This window comes from Gobius niger (genome assembly GCF_951799975.1).
Source record: "Gobius niger genome assembly, chromosome: 8".
NCBI classification, from domain to species: domain Eukaryota; kingdom Metazoa; phylum Chordata; class Actinopteri; order Gobiiformes; family Gobiidae; genus Gobius; species Gobius niger.
Genome location: NC_136859.1, coordinates 22,626,967 through 22,639,725, shown reverse-complemented (window position 1 = coordinate 22,639,725; position 12,759 = coordinate 22,626,967). Strand labels below are relative to the sequence as shown.

Genomic DNA, 12,759 nt, shown 5'->3' with positions numbered 1-12,759 from the left:
AGGGCAGTTGTGGCTACAGATGTAGCTTACACCACTGAGTGTGGAGAGTGAATTAATAATGGCTTGTCTTATAAAGTTGAATATAATTCTAAGCCAATTATTTTTGGTGTCAATACATGGTCTTCACTGACATAACAACAAATGAACGAACACAAGTGAATTAAGAATTCCAGTGCAGAGTATCCAGTGGCTTCAGGCTTATAATATTTCAGATCTCCCTTGTCCTTAGTGTCTGTGCTCATGTCCAGCGCATATAGAATATGCTGATGGCAGGTTGGGGGTCTTTGATGGGTTAATACTGTATCAGTTTGGACTGGAGCACACAGAATGTGCCCCATGGTGTCACACGTGAATAAGCTTCAGGTGACATTATAAAATATGCTCTTTGAGAAACATCTCAGTCAGGGGTGTTTTATCTGCTCAGCAAGAGTCCACTGTTATTAAAGGTATCAGGTCCCAGAGTCTATACCGACCTTTAAGAATTCAATCAAAAGAATTGCAATAATACTGCACATTAGTTTGCTTTATAACTAATGCACAATTTCACAGGGCTAAGTTAGTTAGCTGGTTAGTTAGTTAGTTAGCTAGTTAATTAGTTAGTTAGTTAATTAGTTAATGCTTTAGTTGTCATTGTACAATTGTACAATGAAATTGCGTTCAGGTGTTGGGTTAGTCCTGAGCCGCTATATTTTATTATAGAGACACATTTAACACCCAATTCAATAATTTAATTCCTGAGCCAGGATGTTGGTCAGGAGTCTTGCTGCAGGATTAGCCTTGTTTTAAATTTATGTGGGAAAACAGAGCACCCAGAGGAAACCCACTGCTCTGTGAGAACATCGTTGTCTTGGAATCACCTTCTTGCTTTGCGGTGAGGGTGATAATACTTTCTGCCACAGTGCAAGGGTTCAGTATACATTTCATATGAATTGCTGATAGGGTTTAAATGTCTAGGGTTCCTTCCTTCCTCGCCCTTCCCTACTTTTTTCTCTTCTTCACGTCCTTTTATGGTGAATGATGTGACATATGCAGTGACATATGCTAATTAGTCCTAACACACATGCGTGCTTCCAAGCTGGCATGCACTAACCTCAGAACACAAGTGCGACTGATTTTCCCTACTTAAGAATGTGTCGTGAATCTATTGCAGTTTTTATAAAGTTTTTAAAGAAGATCATGAATGAGCCCCAATGTGTTTTTTAAGGGGGCTCTGACACAACCTCGCTTCTAAAAGACTCTGGGGAAATCTTGGTGTCCCACTCGAGCCGGAACATCCTGTTACTCATCATGCAAATTGCTCACCATGCATTCTCATCAACTAGGGCAAAATGATCCCCCAGCGGAACTACCAAACATGTTTTTGTCATGCAAAAGTGTCGGCAGATTTCCCTACAGCGTGATTTAGGTTCAACATGAAGTGACTTTACACAAAACAAAGATAATACTAAATTCACTTCTGTTTGTGTAAAAGACAGATACATGCCTTTTACCAAATACCACCTCATGTAAAACCACAAAAAGATTAAAAGATTATTTTTCAAAAATAGAGTAAATCTGGACTATAGAACCCGCCCAATCCCAAATCATGAATTAAACAAGGTCTAAACATGGACAGGCCCCAATTTAGGAGCAGGACTAAGAATAAAAGCACCAGGACAAAGAGCCTTTGCTGCATGTGATACTGTTATAGAAATGGCTGGTACCTTTAACTCTTGATTTCCTTGTGGCCTAGTTTTCACATAATCTGAGCTGACTTGACTCACAAGGTAAAAATAGTAAATTGAGTTAAATAAAAAATTATGACTGACAGATCTTTAATGAGAGAGCATAGTTACGCGTTGACTGTCTGTATGTACTAATGCAGTGATGAAACACTAAAATGAAATCTAGTTCCAGCTTGTCTGTGAGCTTGTATAACAAATGTGAGAAATAGGGCAAACTTTGGGCAAAAAGAGAAGAAAAGTTTTTTTTTTCCAGCACATGCTACTTCGATACTTTCATTTTTTCGATACCAGTCCAACCTAAACCTTTTATCCAATACCAGACTGGTATTGTTTAACGGCACCCAACCTGGTAAGGACATAGCAAAAATATAATTGTGTATTTGACCTTTATTTAACCAGGAATGTCCCGCTAAATCAACTTTTCAGGGTACTGACTCCAGAAAGTAAATTGTTATTGTACATATTTTTAATGGTAGGGGAAACCTATATAAGCTCCACAAAGAATTGCACTGCTCAACCTGGGACTCGAACCCGGGACGCGAGCACAAACCCCTTTACCACCGTGACACCCAAAATGACCCATAGTGAAATTAATGATTGTATATAATTCTATGTATTGGTTGAAATGTTAAGAAATATGGGGGTAGTCAGTCACTTATTGTTGTATACTTTAACCTAAAAACATGCCAACAAAGGTTAGACAGGTTCATACTGCTTTCCTTTTCCAATCTCCTCAAGAAGACGACGGGGCGACGTGAATATTATGGTTTCCGTGGTAACTGCGCCGCTGGCCTGACGATTATCATGCACACGCGCCTGTCAACACAGCTTCTGAGTTATTATCCGAGAGGAAGGAGGCAGACGTGAACTGATTAAAATGGCATATTAAAACGCTATCCTGACGCAGAGGCAATTGGGCCACTGGGCAAACAAGCTCACGGCTCACAAAGGTTAGGGTAAACATCACTCCCGTCCATTTAGCAGTGATGAGTCTGTGCCTTTTGAAAACAGCAGGCTTTTTTACTTCGCATCACATGAATGACCTGTTACCTGGGCAACTCGCCGGGATAAAAGAGAGACATCAAGAGATGGGAGGGGGGGTAGAGGGGGATTGAAAGTGCTGACAGAAAGCTCCTTATATCTTCGAGCCTGCAGCTTAGACCCCATACGAGTGAGCGCGGACTGTGCACTGAGCCCCGTGTTGACACTGCGCCTAAGCAAACCGGATTGCTTAACGGGTAGACGCAATGTATTTGCACTGCCGCCCGAATGCATAGGTGTTATAAATAGTGCTGGTCTGTACCTACATAGTGGCGCTATATCACTCAGTAGATTCCTTATGAGCTCAGAAGATACAGTTTGGTCCTGGCTTGGATATAGACTGGATTTCGTTCTGATTTTTGCGCTCATGTAGTCCATGGTTATTCCTGGTGTAGGCTCCCAATTCATCAGCGTAATTTCTTCTAAAACGTACCATTTTATTTGATGAAACTCCTAAAATGCAACACATCTAACACTTAGACTCCAGGTGCCACTCCTAAAATGCAACACATCTAACACTTAGACTCCAGGTGCCGACTGCTCACGTCATTTCTATTTCCTGTTTGGTTTGTGTTATAAATGTACTTAGATGTAAGAAGTGGCTGTGTTTATACTGTAGCTGTCATGAAGAAATCAGGGATGGTCACACAGAGAGGAGATCTTTCCAATCAGCAGACCCCAGTAAGACCACTCAAGTCACTTTCAGTTTGTATAGACGCAGATGAGACAGTCTTTGCCATTGAGGGGGAAATGCACTGAAAGTGAATTGAATGCCGGGTGCACTTAAGGTTAGGTGCTCAGGCTGTGGAGTGGGGTGGGGGGTGGGGGGTGGTGGGAGAGGAAGTGGTCCGGACACACTGGTGATCTGCTTAAGGCCAGGAGCTAAGTGACACTCAGAAACATGAGGAGATGCAATCTTTGAACAATGCAAAAACGACAACGACACAGCAGCAGACAAACAAAAAAGTGTGCAGTATAGTTCTTGTAATTATCCTGATCCTCATGCTCCTGCCATGTGCTATTCTTATGTAAGATGAGCTTCAGACTGTCCCCAGATAAGGCGCTCCTCAGACTAAAGGGTCTAGACTAGAGCTCTTAACTTATTATTAAAGCTCTCTGTAGGTCTAAGCGAGCTTTAACTCTAAGAAGTACAAACTCAATTTAATGTGCGATCGTATTAGACATCCATTAGGAACATGTACTCCTTGTTTGTTCTTGAATTTGTTCTTGACATACTTTACGATCCACTATAGCTCAACTCTCTATAGAAATTAAACCTGAATCTCTTGAGGCTATAAAATAGTGCCGTGTTAAATATAATTAGCTTTTAATTAAACGGGTCTGAACGCGATGACCTCCACACGTGCAGGTGTTTTATAGAGAGAGCCTCAAACGACAGACCCAGGTTTATAAATATGGTTGTAGAAAAGTTCAGTTATTTAAAACACAATCTGCTGAGCAACTTACAGTGGGTTTCATGCATGTGTAACCATCTATCCCTGTGTTATTATGTTTAAGTCTGGTATCGAAAAATATATTTTAGATATAAAGGCGACACCTATCTCCCTAAGGCACAACTATGATAAAAAGAGAAGAGAGTAGAAGTGTAATAATGCATCAGAGACTAATAGAATAGAATATAAAGAATATTCAATTTAGTAACAGACTGCAACATAATAAAAGTAAGTAATTAACTTTCTGAACCCACTGTGTAATCCTCATTTGGAATTGACCTACTTAAAAACATTCAACACATCTACTTGTCTTGGCCTGTAACAACACAATGCAGTTTGGCTGTGTGACAGAGACCAGAGGAGGGAGTAACAAGTCCACTTGGTTTGAGGGTTGATACAGCTCCACTTGGTGTGTGCAGGGATCTAGAGGACCACAGTCATATCATCAACGGGTTAAAGGGCCATGTAGGGAGACTGGAGCGGTTGTTAGTGGGAGTCTATAAGGCCACACATGTGTTACCTTAAGTCAGTCTCTGAGACACTCTTGTGGTGCACATCTTCTTCTTCTTTCTCCAAATCATCTTGTTGCTTCTTGACTAGATCTGCGTTCTCCCCTGACACCTTCCCTCTCTCTGTGCCCTCTTCACTGCTCCGTTTGTGTCTTTCCTGCCCCCCACCAGTTATCCCTGCTTCCTCTGCCTCCTCATGCACTTTCTCAAGCTGCTCCTCTCCCTCTCGTGAGTGGCTTCTGGATCGCATTTGGCTGAAGTTTGCGGACAGAGAGACAGAGAGCGCAGCCCATGCAAAGCAGAAAGAGTGCAAAAAAACAAACAAACAAAGCAACAAGAAAAGTCAACAAGAAAGACAGACAGAGCACAAGAGAAAGACCCACAAAGAAAGAGAAGCGCAGATGTACAATAACAGAACAGGGCCATGCAAATTAAACTGTATTTGCATTGATCTGATGTGGAAAAACAAATAGACGTTAATCATGTTTCTAATGATCAGATATTGACAACCTTTCCCCGCTGCCACAAACAGCAGAGTTCAACTATTTGGTTCCAAGTCTTTCTAAAAAGGAGCCAAATATGAACTCAACATTAAGTTAACAGTGTGCAGTTCTCTGTATACCTTAATATTGTCTACCAGCTATTTTTAAAGCTGAAACCTTATCAGCATATAGCAATCAGGCATAACATCATCAACACCCTCTGTTTAGTGTTATGATCGCATTCCTAATAATTGACAGAGTAATCCACAGCTGAAATTATCATTATGTGGACTGTCCAATACTAAATAAGATAAACATAAACCACTAAACGCTGCAAGATTCATTTAGTCCGACACTAGGATTAGAGATGTTGAAATCTTTTACTGTACATGTTTCAGCCGCCGTCTGCAGGCTGTCATCAGAAGTATAGTAAGTGTCACTGAGCTGTTCTTTCTTCCAAGGCGTGGCCAGTCTGATGATCTTAACAGGTCCATCAGACTGGCCACGGCCCCTCACCTCAGGGCGTGATCTCTGGATAAGGGTGTCTCAGGTGTGGGACAGGAGAAACGCTGTTTGTTGTACAGTTGTTGTATAATGACAAATAAAGCCCCTTAACCATTTTATCCAGCTCCTTGAATTTGTTGGTTTGAGATCCGATGATTTGCGACTCATCCCAGTCCATAATGTGATTATTTCTTTTACAGTGGTTAGAAATAGTCGATTTAAAATTCTCCTGTTCTGTATTTCCGGCAGCAGGGGGCGTGGCCAGTGTGGTGGAGTGGATCTGTCAGACTGGCCATGCCATGAACAGCTGATAAGTGACACTTCACCGCACCCCGGTGATACTTCTGAGGATGGCCTGCAGATGGCGGCTGAAACATGTAAAGGTAAAAGATTTCAACATATCCAATCCTAGTGTCGGACTAAATGCAACTCGAAATGAACGTCACTAAACTCATTCTCAAAATGGGGCCCAGGGATCCCTGGAGGACTATGAGCCTACAAAAATCCTACAAAATTCAAGTATATATTTTGTAAAAAGGTCATCTTGATGTTTATGTTCATAATTGTTGATTGAAGCAATTATATCAATGAGGAAATATCTTAAAACAAGTAAGCCTTACTTAAATTCGGTCATATTCGTGGCTTCGGACAATTGAATGTATGATAATATCATGCCGATTGGGAGTTGGACGACATTCTGGGTCCTTGGGATTTTGATTTGCTCGATAAAGGGTCCCCAGACAAAAAAGTTTGAGAACCCGTGCTGTAACCCCATCAACGAGTCATATGCCAAGTAGTGTGACTTTGACCCATTATCAAGCTCATTCAAACCTGAATGCTTCACCATTTAAGCCACTGGTGGCTCTATTCACTCATCTTTCAGAGGTCAGGAAGTTATGTCTGATTGATATACAGAGAAACAAAACTGAGCAGCCTGAGGAGAGGTTGTCCATTCTGATTGCCCAGCTGGAGGAGGGGCTTACCGGATCTTGCGGTTTCCTTGTGGCCGCTCTGACTGGACAGAGATGTAGCTCGTGCTGCTGAACCGAGAGGCACTGCTGGTTCTCGATACAGCGGACACGTCGCTCACATCGCTGTCCGAAGATTTGGCCGACAAGTTATCCGAGCCCCGTTGATCTCTTCCCGATCTCTGTGGAGACAATAGAGAAAATGTGTATAAAACAAATGTAAGCAGTTTGTGCATTTTATGATTCAACTCAGAGACAAGCAATGTCAGTTACAGGATAAAACCATCAAACTCATTTAGGCAAGAAAAGTCATAGTTTAGGTGTTTGGGTGCAGATATACATTGATTTAGTCAGGGGTTGACCGACTGATCCAAAATGTAGACACATCGGCGACTTTATTGCCAAGTTTCGTAAAGAGCCACACTGTCTTTATTCATTCACGTCATACTCAGTGGTAAGTTTCTGTTGTAGCCATAGTTGCCCTGGGATAGACTGACGGATGTGAGGCCAGTCACTCACACACTACATTCGCACAGGCTTCCTGGTGTTCCCAAACAATCTCCCATCCAAGTACCAACCAGACCCTTGCCTGCTTAGCTTCCGAGATCTGACAGGATCGGGCAGAGCAAAGGCGATATGGCTAAAGTCAAAGCCTTGAGCAAACGTATGCATATTTGCTTGGTTTGGTGTTACCAACGGAGAAGACAAGTTGGAATCCTCTCTCCTGCACTATTTAGTCTGAGTATGCAGGACTGGCTGTATGATGTACCGAATGTATGCTGATGATCTTGTTGTATTGATCTAGATTCCTGAATACCAGCAGGAACCTCTTAATGTTTGTTCAAAGTAGGGCTTGGTTTATGACATCAAATAAAAGTTGTCAGGTTTCCCCAATTATTTAAATGTATGGGAATAGCTTGACCTTGCAAACATAGGTACTTGGGACATTTTATTACAGATGAACTGTCAGACGATACATCATGTGTACGGTGTGCAGTGGAGGTTTGGCACATGCACAAATGTAGTGACAAAGATACTTTTTTTTTTCATATTGTGCACCCTTATACAAAATGCCTGTGGTCCAACTATAAATGATCAAGCATATACGGACCCTCAATGTGGCAGACTCAACTTAAATAGTCTCAACATATACTGAGTTCTTAGACAGATTCTGTTGAAAAGATCTCAATGGATAGTTTCAGGAACTTGCTGTTGACTACTGGGCTCCAAACATTTGATGCAATCTTGAGAAATCGTACCTTTAACTTTCTCGAACTAACATGGTACAGTTGTCTGCTCTAATCTCTTATATGTGTTGTCTGTTTTGAATTTTGCACCTCGAGTCTGTAACAAAGTTTCAATGATGATGCTGCTGCTGAATATAAACTACTTTAAAATGCCATCCCTTTGTTAGAACTAGCTCTGGGGACCCACTGTGAAGATCCAGGGACACTAATTTGGCTCCACATTATTAAATAATATTGTTGCGGCAGTCAGGGCAAAGCGGGAAGGGAAAGTTAAACCTTTTGGCTTCAAGATGACACTGTTGAGAGCTACTGTCCTGGAGGATTATTCTCAGTTAAAATTAATTGTGTTTGTTTTGTATAGAGAGCACACTGTTTTATATCTGACAACTTGGACTAGACTTTGCTGCCTGTGTGTTTTAAAGTCTTAGTAAATATTTTCCAATAGTTATTTTTACCAGCACTTCAAATGAAATAAAGCAGGGACAAGAAGGGCCACCTCTGAATTTAATGTGCTTTTTATTGGTGGGACAACAGTGAGTTGTCAATGCAATGGCTTTATTAAAACAGACTTAAATGGGCAGAAGTGAAGAACCCACTCCTGTTCAGCGACAACCAAACTGAGGCCAAGCTAAACATTGCCCTCTGTGAGCTCTCAAAGTCACATTAGAGCTACTGAGAAAGTAGCTCGAATGAGTTATAGGGCCAGATCTTGTGGTTCATAGCGCAGGCTGTAGAGAAGACGAGTACGCAGACGGGTGGCGCTCCTTGCAATCTTCAGTGTCATACCTGGCGCAAAAAGTGGGCAGGAAAGGAGGGGGGACAGACTCGCATTGCGATGTTGTGGTGCCGCCCCCTCCCCATGCTTTCCCCAGACCTGTGGAAGGCGGTGGGTTGCGAGGGGGGGTTCTCTTGTACACGCGTAACATGTGTGATGCAACGCGCAATGTTTAATAAAGATTAAAGAAATAAAAGTGTCCCTCCGCTGCTGCAGCCACTCGCTGCAGATCCAAGACGAGCGGGCGGGGAAAGAGAGGCAGCAGCCTCGCGTTGGACACCATTCGAATGCGCAAAGTTACGAAATGTACAGGATTTAATTGATGAGAAACTGTCATATTGGCTGCAGAGGAGTTGCAGAGTTATGCAGCAGTTGCAAGAAAACTGTAGCGTAATGGAACATTTGCGCTACAGCTGCAGGATTCTTGGAGCGGCTGAATTTGAAAAAAAAAAAAAAGTGTAAAAAAAAAAGCCCTGTAAAATGCGCTTCTTTCTTTTGGACTGAGCTGTGGCTACACAAGGAGCATCATCAGGAGGTAAAGACTGACACACGATGGAAATGTCTCCTTAAAGCGCAGATTAGACCTGGTGTTGTGGCACTTGAAGGCATGTGTGGTTTATTTATGGAAAACTGCTGTTGTTTTGGTGTTAGGGGCATGCACGTTGATCTATCAAAGTAAGCCCGTGCGTAACCGACGCTCAAACAGACTTTTCAAGGCAATTTCGCTTTTGTTTTCAATTGTGCTGCTTGTAGTGAACCACGCCTCAGTCGGCCTCTTTTTCTTAAATAACGCCCTCTCCCTAGTGGCGCAGCCTTTAGCGCACACATGCAAGATCCCGTGTGCACTACGTTGCGTTTAGAGTTGTGCACGGACTGCGCCAGTCACAAGATCTGGCCCATTGTGTCCTTTAACTCAACTGTTCAGGATACAGTAACTAATGTCATGTCATACAACTTAAGATTAAAAAGATTTTCAGTTTCACCTCCACCAAACTCACTTGTGTTTTGATCAAATTTTACTTTCTGTACAACTAACTAAAGCATAATGACAGCACTATGCTCAGTTCAGTTAATGTTCAGTTAATCAAAAGGATAGATCGACCGATACTTGTTTAGTGTTGTTATTATACATTGGTGCGATGTCAATTTGTCTAAAATTATAAATATGTATTATTTTCTGCCTGTACTCCACTGTCCAATCAGAGCATCCAATGGGAATTCGGGGAAGATTACCTTTTGTATACCTGTGTGAACAGTTGAGACATTGTCAAAAGTGAATGCGACCCCTTTTACCTTGTGATAATCCTGCTCCAGCCGTGAGTCAGAGCCGGCTCCCTGCTTGTACTTGTTCATCTTCATTTTAATCTGCCTGGTCCTCTCATCCATATCCAAACCTGTAAACAGAGAGGCTAGAGTTATATCATAGGTCTCTATGGGGAGACCTGGTGCAGGGATCAAGGGGTTATGAGAGACAAGCATCAGTTGACCATGGGCCATGAGCTATGACGGGGACACACCGCATGGAGAAGCCAAGGACTAACCAAAATGGACAAAACAGCCCTAAAAGTCCTCAAGCACTATGTCAATATCAGGTTAGGTCAATACTGTGTGACTGAATTAAAAGGGAAATTTTCAGCATTCTGCAGTGCCAAGTCATAATTAAAAAATAAATAATAATAATTACTATTTTAGAAATTTAGCCAATGGACTTTACTGTATTTGTGTTGTTCTCCAATAAAGTACTTTTAAAGTCCACCATGTGCATAAACCCCACAATAGTCAATTCACGACACAAATCAGCCCAGACTGTGCACACTGACATCATGTCAGAAAAGGGAAAGCTTACACAGAAACCACCAGATCAGAAAGAGAAGCTCAAACGAAACTCATTTATCTCAATAGCTCTAATGTCTCCACCTGCTCTCTGTCTCTACTTTTGTGTCAAGAGATGACAATGGAAAAGTGAAGTGGGATACAATGTGTTCAAGTGCCATGCCACAAAGAGAAAGGCAGCAGCTTCACAGAGACACATTCAAATAAAAGGCAATGAAGCAATGACCACAGAGCTATTCAAAAACAGAAGAAACTCCAATCAGATGGGTTAAGCTATAGAAATCGAATGAAACATGTGTTTTATTCATTTTTTGACCAAAATATTTTTGGGGATCAAGTTAATGTAGGTAGTGCTTAACATAATATTCAAATTTGCAGGGAACATATTTGTCAAGCAAGAAAAGATGAGGCCCAGCCAGTTCTTCCACATTTACCAAAAGAGCAGGGAAAAAAGCTTGAAGCACCAGCTTCATGTACACAAACATGAAATCAAAGCAAAATTCAAATCGAAGGAAAGTAAAGTTGAGTGAAATGAGGGGGCAGTGGGAAGGGCAAACAGAGAGGAAACAGCTGAAGGAGAATCAGAGCAGGAGGGGAAGAAGAAGGGACAGACCTGAGTTCGTCCAACCTGGTGAGTCCGTGTCTTCTGGAGTCACATCACAGATGGACAGACACAGACAGAGGAGAGGGAGATGGATGAGAGAGGACGCACAGAGGGAGACACAGGGACCAGGGGGACCAGGGGACACCATCACATGACAATTCAGAGGGGGCAAAGGCCACGATGACAAGAATGAGAGGGGAGGGGACAAAATACAAGAAGAACACGACACGACAATGGACAAAACAACGCACAACAAACACAGAACACACAAAGAAATCATAGATACACCAAAACACAAACTTCACCATGGGCACAGAGAGAAGAGCTGGGAGAGGCTGAGGTAGGGCTACAAGGATTCAGTTATTAGAGAATTAGAGAAAGGAGTGAGGATTGGTGGGTGAGGTTCTGTGCTTTCAAAAAAAAAAAGAGCTGAAATAAGAAATGTTAATGCGCCAGAGCTGGCCACCCAGAGAAAGTCCTTGAAGGTAAAGAAAGGTAGGAAACAGGGGCAGGGTTAGAAGGAGAAGTGAACTTGAATCTGCATGGGGCAAATCTGTGGGAAGACAGGCCTGGAAATAATAAAGGAAAACGAGGAAAAAAAAGAGGCAAAATATCAACGAAACAAAATAACACAAACTGAAAGCACAGAGCAGCAAGCGCACAAAAGAGAGAGCCACTACACCTCGAGAGAATCACAAGCTGCCGAGCAAATAGACTGTATGTTCCAATCAAACACCATCTCAGGACCATTGCATAGAACATAGACCTTTAGCAGTTTGACGTCACAACAACAACACTCAAAATGCATTGCCTTCTGTTGCAGCGAGGCATTCCCATTGATCAACAACAAAGCGTCAATATCAGAACAGCTGCTACATTTGTCTTGAATATTTGTGATACAATGTTACTGCGATATTTTTACAAAAAACAATTTCAACACTGTAAGTTCCATTAAATCTTCAGTAAACTGCGTTAAAACAGGACAAAAAAAATCAAATAAAATCTTGCAGTCGCTTCAATTATCTCAATGATTCTGTAATATAGTTTAAGATAAATATCCCAATAATTATACTTTGGTGATGAAGTATTGTGTAGTCGTCATAATGTCACTGTCACTGTCTGTCCCTGTTAAATGTGCAAATGCAAACGTGTGGAAGAAACGAGAACACTTGAGTCACATTTATTTCCCTTCCATTTCAAGTAAATTTGCATGTGTTTGGATTAGTTCCACATTACCATAATCAAAACAATGATGTGTCACACTGAGATTATACACATACAAGTACAGGTCAAATCAGCTATTGTATCAACTTCCGGTAATTTCAGATTGCAGCAAAAACATTAAAGCAATATTTTTTTTTTAGATAAAGAAGTTAAATTAAACATATTTAGAAAAAGTTAATGGAAACTATTTTCAAGTTTAAATAATGCTTTATATGAAGAATGCATTACCAATGCAACACAGCAAAACCACACAAGGAGAAACTAAACGCAGAACACCACCCAGAGGCCAATTCAAGCAACTGTCAATTCACTTCATAGCCGTCTTTACATTTGCACAAAATGGTCTCACTGCCTGTGTGTGTCCTGAACTCAAGGCATTCATTACAAGAAAGCA

The 12,759-nt window shown here is 41.6% G+C and overlaps 1 protein-coding gene across 12 annotated transcripts in view; it reads right to left on the bottom strand.

Moving 5' to 3' along the window:
- Positions 1–12,759, bottom strand: part of rims2a (regulating synaptic membrane exocytosis 2a) — a 101,793-nt gene that overhangs the window by 17,995 nt on the left and 71,039 nt on the right. For 5 of the 12 annotated variants that reach the window (XM_079561738.1, XM_079561746.1, XM_079561743.1 and 2 more), the window contains 3 exons: positions 11,151–11,183; positions 9,998–10,098; positions 6,698–6,864 (listed from right to left, as the gene is read on the bottom strand). The exons of 3 other annotated variants lie outside the window; for them this stretch is intronic. In XM_079561738.1, the coding sequence (XP_079417864.1) occupies positions 6,698–6,864; positions 9,998–10,098; positions 11,151–11,183 (301 nt within the window). The remainder of the gene's footprint in view (positions 1–6,697; positions 6,865–9,997; positions 10,099–11,150; positions 11,184–12,759) is intronic. 4 more of the 12 variants (XM_079561747.1, XM_079561748.1, XM_079561749.1 and 1 more) reach the window with 1 other exon arrangement.